Below are 22,403 nucleotides of genomic sequence, written 5' to 3'. Positions count from 1 at the left end.
CCACCCCGTTTACACCACAACGCTTCAAGTGAAAACTTCTCAGAAAAGTTCGGCATTTCCGCTCCAGAAAATCTCATTTTCTGTTTCTACATAGACGGAGTCAGACTGTTTTCAAAAAGTTCCCCCTTTCCAGACGCTCATTTTCGGTTGCTCCGACTGCTGTTGTTGTGTAAACAGACACCAAAAATGCAACGTGCTTCCAAACACAACTTTGAGCATTTTTTTTTCATTAATTCTTTTTTTAAGTACGTATGCATGTAAAAGTTTTTACCGTAATAGATTAACAGAGGAGATCCCCATGGCTCCCTTCTGGAATCTTCCTCGTTTAATATTTTTTTAGTAACAGTAGGAATAACTTGCAAGATTGGCTGAATATAAAGCTCTGTCTTTATGCCGATGACACTGTGATCTATCGCATTAATCAGGCCCTTGATGAAGCTCAAACTGTTTTCTTCTTCACTCTCCGTTTACATTTTTTTATTGTTTTACTTGAATCACGGGGTGTCAAACTCAGGGTCCACATTCAGCCCAATTTCATCTCGAGGGTAAAATCGTGCCATAGTAACATTCAAATTTAAATTTCCAATTTTTCTTTGTTGAGTATAAAATGTCTATATTGTCACAAAATGAAACAATTACTGCTAAAAGTAACTGAAGTTTCTACATAAAGCCAATTTTAGTCAAACTTTCTGGTGCAAAATACAATAAAATGTCCAAAAAAGTCTCCTGTGACTGTTGCATTATGGGAGTTTTGACACCCTGACAGCATGGCTTCGAGGCTAGTTTGAGAGCGACCACGTCGCTAGCTTTCACTGATATCTCATTGATATGTTTGACATCTCATCTAAAAAGCACTCACTATAAAGCTGAAATGCATTTAAGTAAAGTAATTATTCTCTTTTTAGGTTTTCACATAAAGAAATGAGCTTCTCTTTCGGCCAGATGTTTCTGGTTCTAGTTCAGTTTATTATGCAGATTTTTAAACTTGACTATCGATAAGATTACTGAAAAACACGTCAATATGATACTAATTAATCAATTCTAGGTGAAACTGCAGTTGAAACACAGGTTTTGTATTTGAGATGAAGATGATTTCCCAGTGAGAACATGCAAACTCCACACAGAAAGGCCCAGACTCGAACAAGGTATCTGGCATTGAGGCGGGAGTGCGACCCGCTACTCCACATCAAGTAAAAACAGACCCATGAAACTCCGCCCATTCTTCTTAATTCTTTAATAATATATTACATTTATGCCGTAGTACAATAATAATAATAATAATAATAACAACAGTAATAACATTAATAATAAACTTACACAGAAAGTACAAAATGATTTGTTTTTATTTACTTAAGTTACCAACACATAAGTACTTGAAAATAAAAGAAATCTCCTTATAGCTGCCTCTCACTTCTGCTCGATTTCCCACCAACGCCACAGAGCTCGTCCAATCAGGCGCAGTCTGACGTCTTCCCCAAACACCAGTAGAAAGTTCCAGAGGAGCAAAGAGCCGGGCGCCGCCTCCGATATGGCTTAAGACGCTTCCCAGATGAGTTCAGTGTGTGTGACGTGTGTGTAGTAGGATTCCACTTGCTTATAAAAAAAAGAAGTAGAAGAAGAAGAGGGGGAGGGGTGGGAATAAATAAAAGTGGTCCTGAAGAGGTGGCGTGCGGACGCCGTCATGGCGAGCCAGCTGTGGGGAGTTAGAGAGAGGTCCATGCGTCATGGCGAGTGAGGTGGACACACGTTACAGTACAGATATCATCACAAACCCCGCCTCCTCGCCCAGAGGCGCCGCAAGGGGTTCTGGGAGGTAAAAGTCTCAGTGTTCGTCATCCTGAGGGCCAAGGTGCAGACTCCCGGGTCGGGGGGCGGGGGCTGGGGCATCAGTCAGTCTCTGCTCCCCCCATCGTTCCGCCCGTGGTTAGCCCCGCCCTCTACTTGCGGTGCTTCATCTCCTTGTCGTGGTGGCTCTTCCCGCCGCCCTCGCCCTTGTCCAGCATTTTGATGGCCTCGATCAGGTAGCTCTGGAAGGCGGAGAGCGCGGCGCAGATGGCCGGCGTGCCGAAGCCGTGGGTGAGGAGGCTGAAGTGGGTGAGGCTGCCCTGGACGCCGGGCTCCAGGCACGGCGTGGGCCGGCTGCCGCCCAGCGGGGAGCGGTCCTGAGACATCAGGTCCACGAACTCCTTACAGATCTCCCTGGGAGGAGAGAGAGGAGGCGTCAGGGTGAAAACACCGGGAGGAGGGGACAAAGAGAAGACCCACCACTGGACACGCCCACTCAACAAACTACCTTGTTGTACGTCTGCAGCAGCAGAGTTTCAGAAAAGCTGTGTTTTCTCCCGTCTACACTGAGACTGAGCGCTTTCAAAAAGTTACGTTTCTACAAACACCAAATGGACTTTTTGAAAAACAGCTAAAATCCAGATTTTAACCACCTGTTTACCACCCTTTCAAGTGAAAACCAAAACATTTCTTTGCTTTCAGTGTCTGTTTCCAGGGTAATGGTTGCTCCGAGACACGGACAATGCAACTTTTTGAAAACGCTGCTGCTTCACAGTGCGCCACGGCCACAAATCGTCAAAAGAGAGAAGAGCTCTAAGTGAAGAGTCGCGCCTCGTTCTCATGTTTGACCAGCCTCAGGTTGAGAGCTGAGAATTACACCTTTTGTCAGCCTGTGAACACCTACCCCTCACAGCGACGTCCTAATCTTCACCTAAAACTGACTTTTTAGACCAGAGTCAATCTGTAAAATGACTCAACGGGTTCAGAAACGACTGACCGCCGCCCGCTTCCTCCTGCAGACGGGGTGATTTGAGGACAGGGCGGAGGGGGGAACTCACTTGGTGGCGAGCAGCATGCTGCGTCGCGTCGGGAGCTGGTCGGGCTCGCTCTGCCTGCACAGGTACTCGGCGGTGGCTCGGGCCGGAAACTCTGTTTCACACACATAACCAAAGTCCCGCGCCAGATGGACGGCCTCACCTGGGGGAGCAGGAGAAGGAGACAAGGCATTAACACTTCAGACACCACACACTTTTTATTAGGTACCTAAAAAAGTTTGATTCATGTTTGACATTTTAAAATAAATTTTAGAATTCATGTTAATAGCTTAAGATGGAAATTTCCTCAGCTTTAAAAGGTTAACAAAGTGAAAAATAACCCATTAAAATGCCTGTTGTTGCTCCCATCAACCTGGGAGTAAGTCGAAGTTAAACAGAAAGGGGCCGAGGACGGCGCCGTGCGGAACTCCACATGTCAAAAAAATCTCACTCTCAGAAGTATTTCAGTATATTTCCTGTAAAGGGTGAAAACTGTTGAGTTCAGAATGGCGCTCAGGATCGGTGGAACATGTTTGCAGTGTGTCGAATCGATTCGGGGTCGATCGGTGCGACTCGCCCGGGTCGTCTCAGGTCACTTCAGACACGCAGCGGCCATTTTTCTCACTTTGCCCACTCAGTCAGTTCACTGCTCTTTGGCTTTTGTGCTGCAGCTCTTTAAATGACACCCTCCATGTAGACGCACACACACGCACACACACACACACGCACACACACACACACGCACGCGTCCACTGTTTATTCATGTGTGCTCATGCAAACACATTTCTATGTGAATATGTGTCTCTATCTGTCAGGGTATATGCAGGTCACAGTGTGTGTGTGAGTGTGTGTGTGTGTGTGTGTGTGTGTGTGTGTGTGTGTGTGTGTGTGTGTGTGTGTGTGTTTCCCCCCTACCCTCCACTAGAGATGTTAGGAGAGTGACGTTGGCTGCCTTGCGTCGCCCGGCGGGCAGGTTGAGGCCAATCTTCTCCAGACGCTCTCTCAGACAGCGGCCACCATTCTTTGACTTCGCCCTGAGGGGGAAACAGAGAGAGCAGTTTTTAGGAGATGTGTGTGTGTGTGTGTGTGTGTGTGTGTGTGTCTTATCTCTGTATATCTGAGGCTGTGTGTGTGTTAAGCTGAAATCTCCCTCTGTTCTCTGTCAGCACACATAGTGTCCTCTATTTTTTTTTTATTTTGCCTTTTATCCTCTGCTCCCTCTGCTCTCAGTCCTTCTTTATTTGAATACAACAACATGTACAGCCTTAAAATCCACTGATCAATAAAGTAAATACTCCTCAAGACATTCAGATTCACATTTAAACACACTCAAATTAAACAATTTTCCTTGAAGCTACAGATGCAACATCCTGAACTTGCATTTAAATTTTGTTTAAAAATACAATAGATGTAAAGACACTCAGAATGAATCATTAAAATGAAAGTTTTCCATGTTTAGTTGTGTCTAGTTGATTCATACAAAGAAATTTAAAAGATTTTTAAAACTTTTAACAGTGACACTGTTGAAATTACACATACATTTATACAAATATTGATAATAATCTACATTCCCCTATCAAAACGAAGAAAAAAATCCAAAGAAATCAGAATAAATCAGTCATGTCGAGTCACTGGACACAGAAAATTAAAAGGAACCTTTAACTTTACACTTTAACACTGAATAAAATACATTTTTACAATAGCATTCAATTAAAGTAAAATGAAATCCAGAATAAACTAAAGAACAACTTTGATAGCCTTGCCTAGTACTACTTCATACAAAAAAATACCTGAAACACTGATGAAATGTAATTTAATCAATAAAAATATTGATGAAATTCTACATTTTTCCATCAAAACAGTGAGAAAATGTTCAAATAAGCTCAGAATAAATCCGTTTTTAATGTCAAGTTGCCTTTTACAGACGAGCTAACAGGGAATTTCTGCTGTTACACCTGCAACAGTGTTGAAATCACAAACTAATTTCAGCTCATTTTGTTCTTATTTAACACCTCTCAACAGAAGATGCAGGAATAAGTCTCAGATGAAGTCAGTGTGAGCTCAGTCGAGTTATTTCACACAGAAAAATCAAGAGGATTTTTCTAATTGATCGAAAATGATCATTTTATGTGTTTTTTTAAGTATCTTTTTCTTTCTTCTTGAGCTCCTGATTGATGCTTCTCAACTAAAATGAACTTCTATCTCGGTGTCTCGGGGTCAATTCAACTAAAAATCTCTTAATTGATGATGTGATTAAATATGGGCGAGCGATGCTCCCTCTCTCTGGAGGTGGAGGAGAACAGGTGGAGCTTTGTTCTGAGCGGAGCGTCTGAAAGTCCCTGCAGAGGAAACCGTGTCTTTTTATGACTCTCTGGATGTTTTAATGATGCCCTCTGAAAGTATGTGGGCCTTCAGGAGTCCTGGAGTTACCCTGAGTTACTCTCTGAGTTACTCTCTCGCTGCGCCCGAGGCCGGCGTTCGTTAAAGCGCTCGGCCGCCGCCTCGTGTGATTCAGTCTCATGACCCATTTCAAGAGCCGGTGGCGCGAAGAGCAGAGTGACGGGGGACAGTTTAGCCCTCCAACGGGCCACAGTCCGTCACTCTGTCCTGTTCAGAGTCTTTAGGGTCAAATAGAAACGCCTCGGTTCATTTTAAAGCAGGAGTGTCAAACATAAGGCCCGAGGGTCTAAAACCAGCCCACAGGAGGCTCTGATCCGGCCGACCGAACCACCAGACACAGATCAATACACTGAAAGTTTAGCAGGAGGAAAATAAACTACTTAAAAGTACCTGACAGTAAAAGTAATTCGTAATCTGAGTGTTTCCGTACTTTTATGAGTACTTTTTTGTACAATTTCTTAAATAAAAGTGCTTCTTAAGTATAAATAAGATTACATACTTTTAAAAAATACTCCATAAAACTACATACTAAAAGATGATTCAAAAAATTGTGGGATTGAGGTGAAATATAGCAGATATGAAGATTCTCCTGATTCAGTGAGAATCAAAACACAAAGACAATCTGTTTTTACTTCTAATGAAATAAACAGGAGCAAACAAATCTCTGAATTCTCAGATAACTGATTTAAAGGTGCTGTAGGCAGGATTTTGCTAGCCAATGCTAATTTTTCTGTTTTCTTTGGATTAAATGTTAGAGTATCCATTGATAATCCTTTAGGAGTGTAGCATAACTGCACTACCGCGAGGGGCGTAGCGTTTCCATCTGTCTCTGTTCTGAACTGAAAAGGAATCTCGACAGCTCCAGGTATCTTTGACCAATCAGAAGAGCCCATGAGGCTCTAACCGTGATTGGTCGAGGGGCATTCGTCGCGTTGTTGTGGGAGGGGCTTAACTTGCGTAAGGGCGTGATGTCAGAGAAAACAGGACAGGATTGGCTGTGCTGGGTTTGAAATCGTCATCTTAGATGGGTCAAATCGCCATCTTGCTTAGGTAACCCTAAGCAAGATGGCAGAGATGCGGAATCCTGCCTACAGCACCTTTAAATACAGGTTTCATAGCTGCTTTCTATCAAAACAAAGTGTTTCAAGAGGTCGTTTTTGCGTTTTTGTTTCAGAAAAGTTTCACGTTTACATGGCAACGTTTGGAAAACGATGTCAGCTACATCTACTGCCGTGGTGGGCGTGGCCAGTAGCAGCGTTTCTGCCGTCTACACGGAGACGGAGTTGCAGCATTTTCAAAAAGTTGCATTTTACAGTGGCTCTGGGCGTCGTCGTGTAAACAGACACCCGAATGTTTCTGTTGTCACGGAAACGAGGCCCCAGCCTTCCCGGCTCCTCCGGGTGTCTCCGCCTTCCCGTGGTTCTCACCTGCGCAGGACTCCGCCCAGCAGCGACGCGTTGAGGCACTCGGGTGGCGACAGGCGGCGCTGCACCTCCCCCACCGTCACCTTGTACTTGGAGGTGGAGCTGAGCAGCGACAGGCGGCCCGGCACGGAGCAGAAGACCTCGGCCGGGTTGGACACCGACCCCATGCCGAGTCCCTCCTTCCCGATGGACAGCGCCGACAGCGAGGAGCCGTTCAGCTTGGACGGGATGGGAACTGCGGGGGGAGGCAGAGGACACGGGTTTGACAGCCGTCCGGACATCGGCGCCACCAAGAGGAGGACACGAGGGACGGCGAGCGTCACATCCCCTGCGAGTCCACATCCCGGCCGACCTCACCTGGACCACACACATCTCCCATCAGGTGAAGAAAGCCCACCAGAGACTGGACTTCCCCCCGCCTCCGCTCTACCAGAGAGCCTGCCGACCTATCGCCGCACTGCGAGGGTCTCCAGCTGTACAGAGGAGAGCCGGGAGGACCTGCAGCAGGCGGCGAGGGCGGCAGAGCACAACGTAAACAGACCACTCCCCCCCCCCTCACACACATTCAGCCGGACTGTAACGGACCCCACACAGCTCTGGAGGAACATACACACTCTTTAAACCTCAGAATATACAGTGTGTGCAATCAGAATGAGACACAGAGAGCTGCACTGAGCTTTAAATGAGTAGTAGAGAGCTATAGGAGGTTTAAAAGAGCTTCATAAAGAGCTCTTAGTCCATGAAAAGAGTGATCAAATATCTAAAAGAGCTCTGCAAATGCTTGAAACAAGCTGTAAGAAGCTTCAGAGCACCTGATAGGAGCTTAAATTGACTGTACTGAGTTTAAAATGAGCTGCTGAGAGCTCTACTGAGCTTTAAATGAGCTGGACTGAGCTGGAAAAAACCCAAACAAGAGCTCCGAGGACGACAACACCAGCTGAAAAGATCTCCAAAATGAGTAGCAGAGAGCTATACTGTGCTGAAAAAGGTCTAAAAGTGCTTCATAGAGAGCTCTTAGTCCACGAAAAGAGCTCTAAACAGCTAGAAAATATCTATTACAGCTTTGCAAATGCTTGAAACAGAAGTTGTAAAAAGCTTCAGAACAGCTGATAGGAGCTTAAATCGACTGAGCTGAGTTTAAAATGAGTTTCTGAGCTTTAAATGTGCTAAAAGAAGGCGTAGCAGATCTTAAAAGAGCCGTCAGTGACTCTAAAAAGATTCTTCTGTAGCAAAACAGTATAAATACAAAACAGAATGATGTTTCTTTTAATTATCTGCACAAATGAGACCAGTGTGTGAGGTGGAGCGGCGGCGGAGGGCGGAGGCGCGTCGGATGATGAATAAAGATCATCCACCTGAACATGTGTCAGGAGCGAAGCGCTGTGCGCTCTAATCTATTCGGCGCTATGTTCTCCCCGGAGTCCGCGGCTAAATCTAAATCTGGAGCGCCGCTTGTTGATCCCGTTGTTCCTGCTGCAGGTGGGCTCACTTTAACGGCGCATTCTCAAATAGCTGTGCGCCTCATCTCCGAGGCTCCGCTCAGTCTCGCTTCTCCGCAGAGCGCGAGACTCTGACGCTCTCTGAACACGGAAACCAAATAATAATAATAATAATAATAATAATAATAATAATAATAATAATAATAATAATAATAATCTGAATGGAAGATGGTTTTGATGCTCATATAAAAGACGCATTCATGAAGTTTTAACTACAGTTCAGAATAGTGAACATTTTATTACACTGAACCTATTTTTGTACCTGATTTTAACAGTTTTGTTCTTTTCAAACTTTTTTTGTTGACAGTCTTGACATTTTAGCTGTTTTAGAGCTTTTCCCTCGTTTTAAACAGTTTTCTATTCTTTTTTCCTGCCATATTTCATTTTCTTATGCTAGAAATTGTAAACATTTCAGGTTTTTAAAGCTGTTCTATCATTTTTTTCCCCATTTCTTGTAGTTTTTGCTATTTTCACCCAATTTTACTTGAACCATTTTTCAATCCCTTTTGAACCAAGAGTGACGAATCATTTAATAATTTAAAAATAAGTTTAATTTTTCTTCACGTATCATGTTGTGAAGGCTTCATGGAGCCGCTACAGAGGGACCGAAGAGCCACATGTGGCTCCAGAGCCACAGGTTGAACACCCGTGGTCTGCACTAAGATGAGCCTGAGCGTTTTCAGAAGGTTTCGTTTTTGCCCATCTCCATGACGACGGAGGCTGCTTTTGAAAAGTTCCACTTTCAAAGTCTGTTTTTTTTCCAGTTGCGTTTTGTCGCGTAAACGTTTCCTGACCGGCGCCGCTGTGATTTCCTGCTGCGTTTGAACGCACCGCGGTCAGAACGGAGGGATGAGCAGGCGGTCACTCTGCTCGATGGAGGAGAGAAAGCCGTGTGGATGAAGCTCGCTCTGTGGGCGGGTGGCATCTCCACCACCCCCTGCTGCGTGGCACAGTTTCCCCACACTGAGGGTGGGGGGTGGGGGCGGGTGGGGGGGGGGGATGAAAAGCTCCTCATTCACAGCGAGGCCTCAGAGCTGCAGAGTTTCTCTCTCTTTCCTCCTCCTTTGTCATCTGACTGCTCCTCCTCTCTTTCTCTTATCTCCCTCAACCCCCCCCCCCCTCCTCCCCCCTCCCTCCCTGTTGGATCTTCGTATTCATGAGGCCTTTCGGTTTGCTGCTATCTGCTGTCAGAGTCTCGCTCGCGGTAATTGATCGGTTCTCGGCGTTCGGCAAACAAGTGGAATCACTTCATCAGACGGCAGCGGGAAGGTGGAAGCACTCCTCCGGTCGCTGCGTTAAATCCATGTTTGATTTCTCACCGTGTGGAGTTTGCATGTTCTCCCCCACGACCTCCGGTTTCCATGACGAGACTCTAAACTACCCGAACTTTATCCGACGTGAGGACGAGGAACGCCGTGAAGAACCAGTGAAGCAGCTTTCCGCTCTTCAGCTGCAGCAGATTGAGCAAAAACCGGAGCAGAAGAATCAAAGACGTTTCAGTTCAGACGCCACGTTTCGTCTGAGCGAACCGAAGCGGCGCAGTAGAGCCGCGAAAACCTTTAAACCGAGGATACCAGATGAAAATATCTGTTTTCACAAAACCAGACAGTTACTGTAGAAAATCACTACAATGTCAACTTGAAAATAATTTCAATTATGTAAAAAAAAAAAACATGCGCTGTGCATGTTTTTCCAAACTCCCCCTGACCGCTAGCTTGATAGCAACCAGCTAGCTAGCTTTCATGGCAGCATCACCGCCATCTGAGCTCGACTCTCAGTGGTGTGTGTGTAGCCACTCTGGAGATGTTTGTTGAAAAAAAAATTGTGTTTTATTTTAAATTGACTTGGTGGTTTGGCCGGATTGGAGCCTCTTGTGGGCCGGTTTTGGCCCACGGACCTTATGTTTGAGATGAAAACACAATCACATCAGAGATGATGAAGATGAAGTCCGTATTTGAACATTTTCACTTAAAAAAGAAGCTGATAATGAATTTTCAATGATATTAAGCTATTCTGCTCTATTCTTTTCTATTCTATTCTATTCTTTTCTATTCTATTCTATTCTATTCTATGGAGGAGTAGAACCAGCTGTTAGAAGAAAGAGATCCAGTTAAACTTCTCACTGCTCCCTGGAATCTTGATTAAGCAGGTTTATCTTCTGAGCTCACATTAATGATTAAAACATGTGGAGCTGACACCGTCTCAGGCTTTAAAGTGTCATTTTCCTTAAAACTGGCGTTCAGACTGGAGCCTTTTCTCAGTGACGCTGCTTTAGGTTTAGGCTGCTGGAGACCTTTTCTCACTGTTTCTCTCAAATTAGTTCTGTGCATTGAGTCCCCATAAAAAGTAGTTTTTAATTTATTTTGTTTCAATTTTATTTTTACAAAAGCAGCGAATTTCCTTCAATAATTTGCACTTTGGCGGTTAATGAAGAATTTTCTGTATCTCTTCTTTTCTCTCCTCTAATTTCAACCGGAGGCAGTTTAACAGGAATCAAACGGGATGAAACGACTTTCTGTGGAGCATCGACAAAAGACGATGCAACGTTTCTGACAGGAAGGAGAATTCAGCACACGGGAGCAGGATCTGCTGTCGCTGCTACTATTTACTCTTTAAAGAACAAACTCAGGCCTGTTTGTGCGCAAACCTCTTTTTCTTTATATCACCTGAGTCAAGATTTACTTTCAGCAGCTACAAAAATCCAGCGTAAAACCTGCAATTGTGTCTCTCTGAACAAAGAGGGTTTAAAGTGCAGAAGAGGAATCAGTGACTATTAACTCCAGTTGTTTATAGCTGATTGAACCAGTCCGGCCTGGGAGGAGGGTTTATACTGAACAGATCCTTCATTTTCTTCTTGCTGAGCCACATTTGTGTGTCAGGGAGCAAAGTTTGATAAAGATCCAACTGCATGTAGCATCTCCTCTCATTCTGCAGCATCTGAGACTGTTGATGTGTTTAAATTCACCTCTGATCGCTTGATTTCCTCACAAACCTCCTTCCTTCACGCACAGAGAGATGAACGAGCGTCGGAGTGTTCGGCTAAGCGAGGTTTGAGCTCCAGCGGCAGCAGAGATGCAGCTCTGGGTTTTTCCAGCGGAGCCTCGGTGTCTCCAGCCGGAGCCGGAGCCGGTAATGTTCCAGTCATCACACTCCGCACATTTCCCCACAACTCCTCTTTTATCATGTTTCCCTCCCTTTTCTTCTCTGCCCCACTTCTCTCGCTCTCTCTTCTTCACTCCAAGCCATCTTTCTGCGCACACACACACACACACACACACACACACACACACACACACACACACACACACACACACACACTCTCATATGACCATGAACAGTTCATTAAGAATGTGTGCCTTTGGGGTGAAGTCTGCAGCTGAGTATTAGAGGACTTCTTGACTTCAAATGAAATAGCAAAACAGAATTATTTATAGTGTGTGTGCGTGTTCTGTATGTGTGTGTGTGCGCGCGCGTGTGTGTGCGCGCGCGTGTGCGTGCACGTATGTGTGTATGTGTGTGTCAAAAACTGGTGTTAGAGTGCCCCTAAACATAAAACCCCCTTCAGCGTGTATAGCACAATTATATAGGTGCACACACACACACACACACACACACACACACACACACACACACACACACACACATACACACACACACTCGGTCTTCTTCTTCCCCTCTGCCCCCCCCCCTCTCTCTCTCTCTCTCTCTCTCTCTCACACACACACACACACACACACACACACACACACAAAGCTCTCCCACCTCTTACCTTTTTTAATGACAGAGTGGTCCAGGATGCCCAGGGCTGATCCTTCCTCCATTCCCTGTGTCAGACAGACAGACAGTCACTATCATTTATCCAGCAGCCACACACACACACACACACACACACACACACACACACCCTCTCTCTCTCTCTCTCTCTTTCTTGCATTTAGTATGCAGATAAAAAGGAAACATGCAGACTGATTTTGATTCAGTGTGAGCTGCTTTTAGTGAGGAAGATATTTTACTTTACATACACACATTGCCACACACACACACTACACATTGCCACACACTACACATTGCCACACACACGCACAGTGGCACGTCATTTCTCATGAATTTTAAGTCTTTTTTGGTGCTTTTTCAAGTAAAATCCTGTGAATTTTGGAGAAAATGTAAAATATAAACATAAAGACGCACCGATTCACAATAACCTTAAAGCAGAAATAAGAGTGAATTTCTTTCTGGGGAATTTAAACATGTTAAATAAAAGAAATAACTCGCGCTCCGGTTGGAGAGACTGACTGAAAGTCATTTGATCTTTTCTCTCTCGGAGGGTGAAAAGCGTCTCGGATGTCTCCTTTATTCAGACTCCATAACAGGGTTCAAACACGAAGGATATAATCCATTAATCAAATAAAAAGGTCCTTGTCAAGTGGGAGCGTTTAGCAGCGACACGGCCGCGCTGACTCCCTGCTCTCCCTCCGCTTGGCTCTGCCTCTCAAACCTTTCTTTCCCATTAATGGGCGTGCACATCAATTGGTCTCGGTGTGTTTCTTTTTTCTTTCTTTTCTTTTCTTTTTTTTTTTTCTTTTTTTTTTAATTCTGCAAGGAGGCAACAAACAGCGTCTGCAGCTGCACCTGCTGCAGGGAAGCTGACTGCTCAATAACGCACAGAAACTATTCTTTCTTCAGCGTGCAGCAGGCTGCACGGTCACTTTGTCTCCGCGACGCACCGGACCGGAGGACGCACGAGACAGAGAGGACACTTCATCTCTAAAATATCCTGCTTCACAAAGAGATTTGCGTTTGCGTGTTTGCAACACATCGATTCTAAACGAAACCTCTGACGAAAATTATTACATTTCAGGTTAGAACAATTCATGCGTAAAAATCTGAGGTTACCTTAAAAAAAATAGAAAAATAAAAACGCACAGGAAATATCCTATTTTTGTAAGTTAAACGCAAGCTCACTTCGCATAAATCAATTGAAAATTATCCCAAAATTATTTTAAACGTGATGTATTTGCTCGCCTTAAACGCGCACCCGTTTTTCTTCTTGATCATTTTTGGAGGAAAAGCAGGCGAAAAGGCCTCGAGGTGCTTTAGAAAGCATAAAGACAGCAGCAGGAGGAAATATCAAACATTCATCAAAAGAAACTATTCATAAAATATGGTAGTTAATAACTAAACATTTTTGCTCAAAAGTGTTGGAAGTAAAATCCTCATAAAAACGAAGTGTGTGATTTAAAAATGAAGTCAAGTGGGGGAGAATCTGCCCCGAGGCCTTGTTACCACCAATGAAACGTTTTATATTAAAGGCTGTCATAGCTTCCTGAGCCCCTTCTCTATAAAATGAGACAAATAAAGATAAATTATTCTAACGAATGGAGAAGGTTTTGTTCAGCAGAAATCTTCCGTGCGTCTCGAGCGAGTGATCTTTACGCACAGACTTTCCGCTGCGTAAAAAAATCAAATCACAGCAACAGAGAAAATAAAGGGATCATTAGAGTCACCTGAATATCATCCAGGCCGTGATGCCCCAGGTGCATCCCGAGAGGACCGTCTCCAAGCGCGGCTGCGCCCTCCCCGAGACCGTGCAAGAGCCGGGGGACAGCTGGGTACTCCCGGCGGGGGTCCAGGCTCAGAGCTCGGTGAGACTGTGACAGCAGCCCCCCTTCCTCCGAGCGCGACCTCTGCGAGTGCCATGCGGCCTGCTGGTGCTGATGGATGGAGTTGATGGAAGGGTAGGGGTCCGACAGGTGGGAGTAGGCCGAGTCCTGGCTCTGGGAGTACGGCAGGGAGGACTGCGGGTAGGGAGGGGGGAAGTACGGAGGCTGGAAGTCGGAGGCCGGAGTGTGGCAGAGCGGGGGGGCCGAGGAGTAGGCGGCCTGGTTGAGGGAGGACAGCTGGGAGAGGCGCCCACTCGGCGAAGAGCCGCTCAGTCCGTCCGCGCGCTCCTGCAACACATTTTTAAAAAAGTTTGCTTCATTTCGGAACCTTTAGGTTCTCTAAAACATTTTCCCCAAAAGATTAAAACCCGTGTTGACGACTTCAATAGATGTCAGATAAAGTCCTCAACTCGTGCGCTCTGACAAATTCAATCTTCCCTGTGTGAATTTAACTAAATATGAGGGGGAAAAAGACAATAAATATAAAAACTTAAAAAGTGTAATTTAGCAGAAAGGGTTTTTATCCATAAATGCATGGATTTCCATGTTATTAGAGATGCTGAAAATAGCAGCAGGGCTGGAAGTGATGCGCGCTGGCAGAGGACGCCGTCGGCGCCGCTGTGAACGGTGTCAGAAAGGTCACGGCCACCAAGGAGCCGCACAAAGGACAGGGAGCACACAGCGGCACGGGAGCGCGCGGCTGTGGCAACAAAACACAATGGAACCCCAACAATCCTTTTTAAAAAAAATACTGCAAAATGTGTTGAAGAGGCGCGAGAAAACAAACTGCTCGATTAGATGCCACTGTGGAAAAAAAAAAAGAAAAGAAAAAAACCAAACCGCAGTCCGGTAGCCTACATTCCTCCCCACACACACACACCCCGGTGGAATTGGATTTTTCTCCTCGAAGCTGGGTCACCCGATCAATGCTGCTGTGGCGGAACAGTGTCCATTAACTGTCGGCCAAAAGAAGGCCACGTTTAAAAGCGCACATCGGTCCCCTGGCCGCCAGCACGCGGCACCTGTCCAGTTCCACCTTGGTGAAGTTTATTTGGAAGGACGCAAAGACGCACTGACGCTGAGTGGGGAGAGAGACAGTGCTCTGTGGCGCGTGCCACACGTTGGGCAGCGGCAGGACACCCTCCTGTCATCCGGTGACACCGAGCAGACAAAGAGCATCTGTGCGGACGGACGCGTCGCACCGAGAGGCAGGAGTCAGAAAGGTTCCTTCTGGGAGCGCGAGCACACGCGAGCCACATTTCACACAGAGCAGAAGACACTCGAACACAATGCTGCCAAATTATCCTAAATTCCAACAATCCCATGGAGTGTTCTCGTGCCTTGTTATCTCCTCACAACAACATTTACGCACAACCTTTAAGATGGAATCTAAAGACTCTCCGAGCAACTCATAAAATTGAGTTTTATTAGTTTAATAAAGCGACATCAGCTGACAGACACTATAAAGAGGAGTTTTTTTGTTTTGTTTTGTTCTTAACTCACCATAGCCGAATAGGTGTGAATTAACATCTGGACCACTCTGGATTTCCCCCAATTTTGAAATTCAACAGGACGCGCAGGCTTCCGACGACTGGAACGATGTCAGTGGAGGGAAAAAGAAGTAATCCAGACTCTGTTAACGGTCCATTAAATTCAGAGGTGCCGGTATTCACTTCCCCTTGTCTCCCTCTCCCCGTTTCTGTCACACTGACTCTTTTTTTTTTTTTTTTTTTTTTTACGCGCAGATGAAACGAAGCTGCTGCCAGTTACGCACAAGCGCGCACCAGCACACACGGAGTCCTGCAGCCTCTCCATGAGCGCACTACTTATAGGTTTTTGCGCGCACCCGACAGGCCGAGGGGAGGGGTCGACAGGGTCCACTTCTCTTAAAGAGATATATTCATTCAGACGCCCGTTAATTCAAAGACCCGCTGTACTTTTTGATTTATTGTTCAGCCTTCCCCCTCATTACGATGTGGATTTTACGCACGCAGAACAAACGACAAACGCTTTGTTTGTTGCTCATTTTCAGAGAAATACAAAGAATTTTTCACATCCTTGCCATGTATATCGAACGTCTCTCTCTCTTTTTTCATCTTTTTTTGTTTGTTTTACGCACGGACACTCCGGAACATACAGCCACACGTCTACATTTAAAACATTCTATTTACCTTAAAACAAATTCCAAATATAAATACGAATCAATATTAAGTAAATTAGATTTTCTGATGTCTATATTTAAAAAGGAGAAGACTGTGAGTCTTTGTGCCGCCTTTAGCGCGCTGCTCCAGTGAAACACCTGCTGAAGACAAAGTCACGGAAAAACAAAGTGTGTTGTTGTTTTGTGGTGTTTTCGTTGCTGTTTTGTTGTTTGGTTTTTTTTACCTGCAGGTCGTCGGTCTTGGATCGGGATTTCCAGAGCATGGTGGCGCGCGCGCACAGGCTGCAGCAGCTGAGGGGGTTAAAGTGACGCAGTGGACGGAAAAGGAGCGCGGCTGGAGGTGCAGAGAGGAGTGAGTTAGTTTGAGAGGCGATGCGGGAGTTTGTACGGGTGAGTCAGAGAGGTGGGGGGTGGGGGGACGCGGGGGGGGGGGGGGTGTTTAAAAGAGGGCGGGAGGTGACGGGAGGTGCAGAGGGTGGGCTGATGGAGGAAAACTTTGGCGCTGGAGAAGATGGTGTCCTTTAATTTCTCACTGTGCCAACGCCTCCAAATGTCTCTAATCTTCTCAGAGAGTCACATCAGGAGCTGCTCTTCTTCTGCAACACAGATTATTTCTAAAGATTTATGTTTTGTTGCAAATTTCAGTCATTATTTAAACTGAAATCAATATAAAGCAGTAATAACCATAATGATTTTTAATTATAAGGAAAGTAAACATGATCCTGAATGTGTTTGAAACGTGTTTATGGGCTCAGTGTGTCACCAACCATCTCACAGTGGAGGCTTCTCTGTTCTGTTGGGAGTTTGCATGTTCTCCCTGTGTTCTCCCTGTATCCACAGCTGGATAAAGCGGCACAGAGGATAGATAAACCGCATACAGACACACGTTCAGAGATGATTCCGAGTTAAAACGGGCCTGTTTTGGAAAGGTTGGGACTTTTGGAAACAGAAAATACAAGAAAAAGAACATTTTCCAACACATCAGATGCTGAAAGTGATCAACTTGACCCAGTTTTACTGATCTTTAATCAATTTTCATCCTCCAGACAAGTTGGGACATCTAAAACTAACAACAACAAACTAAACACATGAAGCTATCTGGAGTTTCACTTCCTGCAACCCATTCAGGAACATTTTCCAGCTTCACACATCTTTTCTCTTCATTTGGATCAAAATGTTTTGGACAATTGACATTTTCAGAGCCTGATGAGCCATATTAAAAAGACATAAATCTATTTACTGCTTCTGCTGTGGTCGCAAATCGACTGATGAAGGTTTTCTTATTCTTATAAGAATCACATCTTTCTTTGAGTCTTTAAAGACAGTTTTAGGCTCACTTGAATGATCTGAGTTCATCAGGAAAGTTTAATCAAAAACACTGGAAACATGATCCAGAGGTTAGACGCATCACGTGAGAATAAAAGCAGCATTTTAAAGTCTCGTCTGCAGACACTGCTGTTCGGAGATGATTTTTTTGGGTCAGATTTTATCTGAGATTCATGGTGAGCTGATTCAGAGGAGAAGAATGTGTTGATGAAGGGGATGAACGCCGAAGGGCAGCAGCAGGACTCGTGATCTACAGCAAGCATTTCCACATTTTACTACTTTTTCACCGGATTAAATCTTCCTCATACAAATATTTCAACCACGAAACGCCCCGGTGGTCTTTTGTATTTCTGTTCCGGAGGAATCAATCAAATCAAAATTGAAGAGATGCAGAAACTCTCTGGAAGCGCGAGGACAAAGTTTCACATGAAGTCCCAGTGCGCCACCTTGTGGTGACAAGTCCTCAAAATGCATCAGAGGTTCCCAACATGAGGTCTGAGGACACGTTTCTCCCCCTCAGATACCGTTTTTTTGAGGCGTTCATTTCCCAACACATAAAATGCAAACTGACCAAGAGAAAGACCACACTTGGTTCTTTGGAGAGGCCAGTCTTGGTCCACAGGCCTCATGTTTACCACCCCTGTACTCAAGATCGTTGAGTCTCGATGCGTTTCTGACCTTTGATCTGGAAGCTACAACACCTCTGGATTCTTAAAGATATAAATTAGGAAAACTAAAAGATGCAGTTTAAACTGGTGATTCAGACGACGAGAGCAGAATAACCGCCCAGATTAAAACAGCAGCTCCGACACATCCGTCCTGTTTTTGGCACATTAAAACTGCTGAAGTAAGAGACAAGCTTAATATGTAAACAAAATACCTTTATTAAGCATATTAAAAGCAGAACAGCGAATTCAGTCACATTTTACGTTAAAATCCCCTAAAACGTCCTTCACTGGGAGAAAAACGGCGAGTCTGCGTCAGTTTGGTCGCTCTCAGCCCAGAGTCTTCTTCAGGCTGCTCATGCTGCTCAGCGCCCCCGTCTGGCTCTTCACGGCCTCCGCCACGTCCTCCCGGCAGACGTTGCAGAGCCGGGCGGCGGCGCACAGCACCTCCTCCAGCGAGGCCTGGCTCTGCGGGTCGGGCAGCGCGCTGCAGCGCTGCAGCGTGTCCAGCACGTGGCGCAGCCAGCCGTCCTCCCGCAGCAGCGCCGCCAGGCCCGGCTGCTCCCGCAGGCAGGCGCACAGCGCCTGCAGGCTCAGCCGCCACAGCTCCGCCACCTCGTACCAGCTCTCCTTCCAGGTGGCGCTCACCTGCACCGGGCCCGGCGCGCCGCTGGAGTCCAGGGCGGTGCGCAGGAAGCGGAGCGCCATGGAGAAGAAGCGCCGCTGACCCGCCTCGATGCGGCCTGGAGAGGAAAACAAGAGCCTGTTGTTCCCCATCTGTCCACCAGGGGTCACCACACCACACGCCAAACCCCCGTTTCATTCTGAGAGTCTGACCTGCAGGCGCCGTCTTCAGCCTCGCCATCATCAGTCCCAGGGTGCAGTAGTTGGCCGCCAGCACCAGCAGGCCGGGCTTGCTCACCAGCTGGGGCAGGGCGTCGCTCAGGTGGGCCTCCAGCACTCGGAAACACGGGTCGCTCCTGCAACGCAAGGACTGCTCAGACCCGGCGGGCGGCGTGGGGACGCCGGGGCGCCGCCGCCTACCTGACCCTGTCCGGCTCCGTCACGGCGAAGTTGAGCAGGGTGGAGCACATGCTCTCCATGCTGGGGTTCCGCTCCGGCACCGCCCAGCTCTTCTCCTTCAGCGAGCTCCAGCTCTGAGACAGGAAGTCCACCAGCAGCGCCGGCACGTCCAGGGACAGCAGGACCTTCCGGGGTTTGTCCTCCGCCGAGAGGTGGCACAGCGCCGGGAGGAGGTACCTGGAGGGGGGGGGGGGCGGGGCCACGGTTTGTCTCACTCCTGAACACTAAACTCCGTCTCCTCGCCGTCTCGCTACCTCAGAGCCTCGCGGCCGTTCCAGGTGTCCTTGTCCTCGTCCATCGACATCAGCTCCATCCAGGCGGCCAGCTGCTCGCCGGAGGCGGCGCTCTGCAGGTGGCTGCGGGCGTAGCCCACCAGGAAGGGCAGCAGCGCCATCACCTCCTCCTTCAGGCAGGACGTCTCCTCGGCCAGCCACAGGCACACGCAGCGGTAGGTGGCGAAGACGAAGGGGTCGTCGTACTGAGCGGCGTTCACCTGAGGAGGAGGAAGAACACGAACGGGCCGTTCCAGTTCCATGTTTGACACCCCTGCTGTGCGACACGTCAGTGCGGCGAGCGCCTCACCTGCTGCAGGTAGTACATGAGCGCGGCGAAGCCCCCCTCCAGCACCTTGAAGACCTGCCGGCTCTGCTGCAGGCTGAGCGACGGGCCCGAGCTCTGCGGCTCGGCGTCCGGCTCGGCGTCCCGCTGGCAGCAGGCCTGCTCGAAGGCCGCCTCCATGATCCGGTAACAACCTGGACGGGCGGAACGCGGAGAGGCGGCTCAGCGAGGCACCGAGACGCCGGACGACATGACAGTCACCTGCGTTTACCTGCGAGCGTCTGCTGCAGCTCGGAGCTCAGCTCGGTGCCCGGCGGTCCCTCCAGCCCCACCCGGACCTCCACGCAGGCCCGGTTCACCAGCAGGCAGCAGAAGTTGGGCGGCCCGACCGGCTGCCAGCCGTACAGGTCCAGCAGGCAGGCGCTCAGGACCAGGACGGGCCCCAGCATCTGGGCCGTCAGCCTGGACTGCACCATGGGCCTGAGCGCCGTCCACACCCGGCCCACCGCCTCCTTCAGCTCGCCGCTGCTCGCCGCCACCACCGGCGTCGGCAGGAACCGCACCAGCTGCGAGCACGAGTCCAGCCGGGCGTCCGGGGACGCCTGGGCGAAGTCCCCGCACAGCCGCAGCAGCAGGCCCAGCAGCTCCACCGTGTGCTTCCGCCACGCCCGCTCCCGGGTCTTCCCCGTGAGGAGGCCGCCCAGCAGGCGCAGCCCCTTCTCGCGGCTCAGAGTCTGTTTCCTCTCCACCGCCTGGCACAGGGCCGGCACGGCGCCCCTGCTCAGCAGGTGGTCCGGCCCCCTGGGCGAGGCGCACACCGCCATCAGGACCTGGTAGCAGTCGGCGGCCATGGCCTCGTCCAGACGGCCACCGCCGCCGCGAGTTTCTTTGGACGCGGACGCTGTGCTTGCTGCTGCGGCGCCGTCGGCTCCCGTCTCAGCGTCTCCAGGCGATGCGGCGCCGCAGGACGTGGCCTCGGTCCCGGAGGCGGGGTCCTCCAGCATGGGGCCGCTGGCCACGAGGCCCAGCAGGATGGGGACGGTGGTGAGCAGCTGGGGGTGCTCCGCCATCTCCGAGTCGGTGCTCAGGGCCGACAGCAGCGCCGTGCCCAGCGACAGCAGGTCGAGCGGCGACAGGCTGGAGCTCTCGCTCCTCCTGTAGGCCGTCACCAGGAGCCGCGCCGGGAGGCTGAGGCCCACCGCCTCGAAGATCCGCCGCAGCGTGTCTTTGTCCAGGTCGTTGGCCGGACACAGGCGAGTGATCTGGAGGAAACAAAGACTGATCAGCTCTGCCTCACAACTGAAACACAATCAGGACATGGACCAAAGGTTCAGGAGTAACCCCATATGGGAGGATCAGGAAACAGTTTTGGATTCTAAAAAGTTTCCCCCCCCCCACAGATTGTTAACAATTCAGTAAAAACTTTTGTCCATCCAGTAGATGCTTTCTGGTACACAAAAGAGCCAAAAGAGCCTTAACTTCTAATAGCCTTTAAACGGAATGACCGCGGGCAGTATCAGGATGTGCACGTGGACAGATGGAGTGTTTCTGACCAGCAGGAGAGCAGCGAGGGTCTGGCTGTCCTTCGTGGCCTCCTTCAGGGCTCGGATGCATCTCTCCAGGACGACCCTCTGGGCTTCGGTCATGGGGGGTCTTCCGGCCTCCTCCGATCCGGCTCCACTGCCTGCTTCTGCCCGCTCTGCGCGCTCCTCTCCCCCCGCATCCTTCCCGGGCAGGTCGCCTGCTTTATCAGCCATTGTGACCTCGAGAACTGGAGGAAAAAATGAACCAAACAATTAAAAAAAAACTAACTTCAGTAAGCTACAAACACGCTGCGCCTTCACCGCGGCAGGGCCCGGATAACTGCTTCAGGCCTGCTCTGGTGAATCCTCATAGAACCGAACAGCAACGTCGACTGGATTTAAAAAGGAAGAAAAGAGTTAAAATTTAACTTACGGACAGAGCGTTTACACGTTTCGCTCCAGAGCACTGCCGGGAAGAAAGCTATCAAAATAACGCCGCCGCGCACCAATAAAAAGCCTCCAAATTGATGCGCCAGCCAATCAGCGCGGGCCTTGTTGAGGGGCCCAGACGCCATTTTATATCGCTCCGCCGCCAAAGCCCGCCTCCTCCAGCCTCTGATTGGCCAGCAGCGATCGCTCCGGCTGAATTTAGTCAGTGATTACTTAGAGCGAGGGAGAGCAAACAGATTGAGCCAATCAGAGACAGAGGAAGGCGGGACTGGCACGTCCGGTTTAAAGATAAAAACTTTATTTACACTGGCACGTTTAGATAGAATCGACTTGTTCGTGTCGCCTCACTCCAGACTTGAATTGTTTGAATTATTCCTTTCTAAAATGTTATTCTGATGATTAGAACATTTGCAGCATTCCTCCACAAAGAACAGATAGTGATCAAAATTAAATATCAAATAATTCAGAATGAAAAAAATAAGTAAGAGTGTTAACCATTTTTAATAATACGTACTAATGCCTACAGGCTTTACTGTACATATAGCATAGAAAGGATGGAAGTAGCAGAAAACAAAGTTAACAGATAAATGGACATTCCCTGACATTCCAAAATATGAACAATAAACAAACTCATGATTACAGTAACAACAACAACAGTAAAAATGTGATAATTCAAACAGGAATGTACTGTATATGAGGCAAGATAAGAAATCAATTGTTATCTTATTTCTATTCTAAAACAAAATAACAATAGAAAATGTTTCAGCATATGTATTCTATAAAGCTTTCTTTTTTTCTAAACGCAGATAAAAGATTTAAGAATGAATTCCCTTTG

The 22,403-nt window shown here is 47.9% G+C and overlaps 2 protein-coding genes across 5 annotated transcripts; both read right to left on the bottom strand.

Moving 5' to 3' along the window:
- Positions 1–1,642: 1,642 nt before the first annotated feature.
- Positions 1,643–16,295, bottom strand: tfap2e (transcription factor AP-2 epsilon). 4 transcript variants are annotated; one of them, XM_030120148.1, is made up of 8 exons: positions 16,188–16,295; positions 13,647–14,090; positions 11,912–11,966; positions 7,001–7,141; positions 6,647–6,878; positions 3,735–3,853; positions 2,844–2,982; positions 1,643–2,199 (listed from the first exon to the last, which is right to left on the bottom strand). In XM_030120148.1, the coding sequence occupies exons 1-8, from the start codon at positions 16,224–16,226 to the stop codon at positions 1,938–1,940; spliced, it is 1,431 nt and encodes a 476-aa protein (XP_029976008.1). In that variant the 5' UTR covers positions 16,227–16,295; the 3' UTR covers positions 1,643–1,937. The 4 variants fall into 4 exon arrangements, with proteins under 4 accessions (XP_029976008.1, XP_029976010.1, XP_029976011.1 ...); XM_030120150.1 differs by lacking the exon at positions 16,188–16,295 and adding an exon at positions 15,306–15,551; XM_030120151.1 differs by lacking the exon at positions 7,001–7,141.
- A 1,860-nt stretch (positions 16,296–18,155) lies between these two features.
- On the bottom strand, positions 18,156–21,615 carry ncdn (neurochondrin). The gene is made up of 8 exons (XM_030120146.1): positions 21,552–21,615; positions 21,149–21,366; positions 19,867–20,857; positions 19,620–19,789; positions 19,292–19,530; positions 18,999–19,214; positions 18,792–18,934; positions 18,156–18,697 (listed from the first exon to the last, which is right to left on the bottom strand). The coding sequence occupies exons 2-8, from the start codon at positions 21,350–21,352 to the stop codon at positions 18,285–18,287; spliced, it is 2,376 nt and encodes a 791-aa protein (XP_029976006.1). The 5' UTR covers positions 21,353–21,366; positions 21,552–21,615; the 3' UTR covers positions 18,156–18,284.
- Positions 21,616–22,403: the final 788 nt, after the last annotated feature.

The sequence above is a fragment of the Salarias fasciatus genome, chromosome 22 (genome assembly GCF_902148845.1).
Source record: "Salarias fasciatus chromosome 22, fSalaFa1.1, whole genome shotgun sequence".
In the NCBI taxonomy this organism is placed as follows: domain Eukaryota; kingdom Metazoa; phylum Chordata; class Actinopteri; order Blenniiformes; family Blenniidae; genus Salarias; species Salarias fasciatus.
The sequence above is the reverse complement of the archived record's forward strand: the minus strand, read 5'-3'. Positions and strand labels throughout refer to the sequence as shown.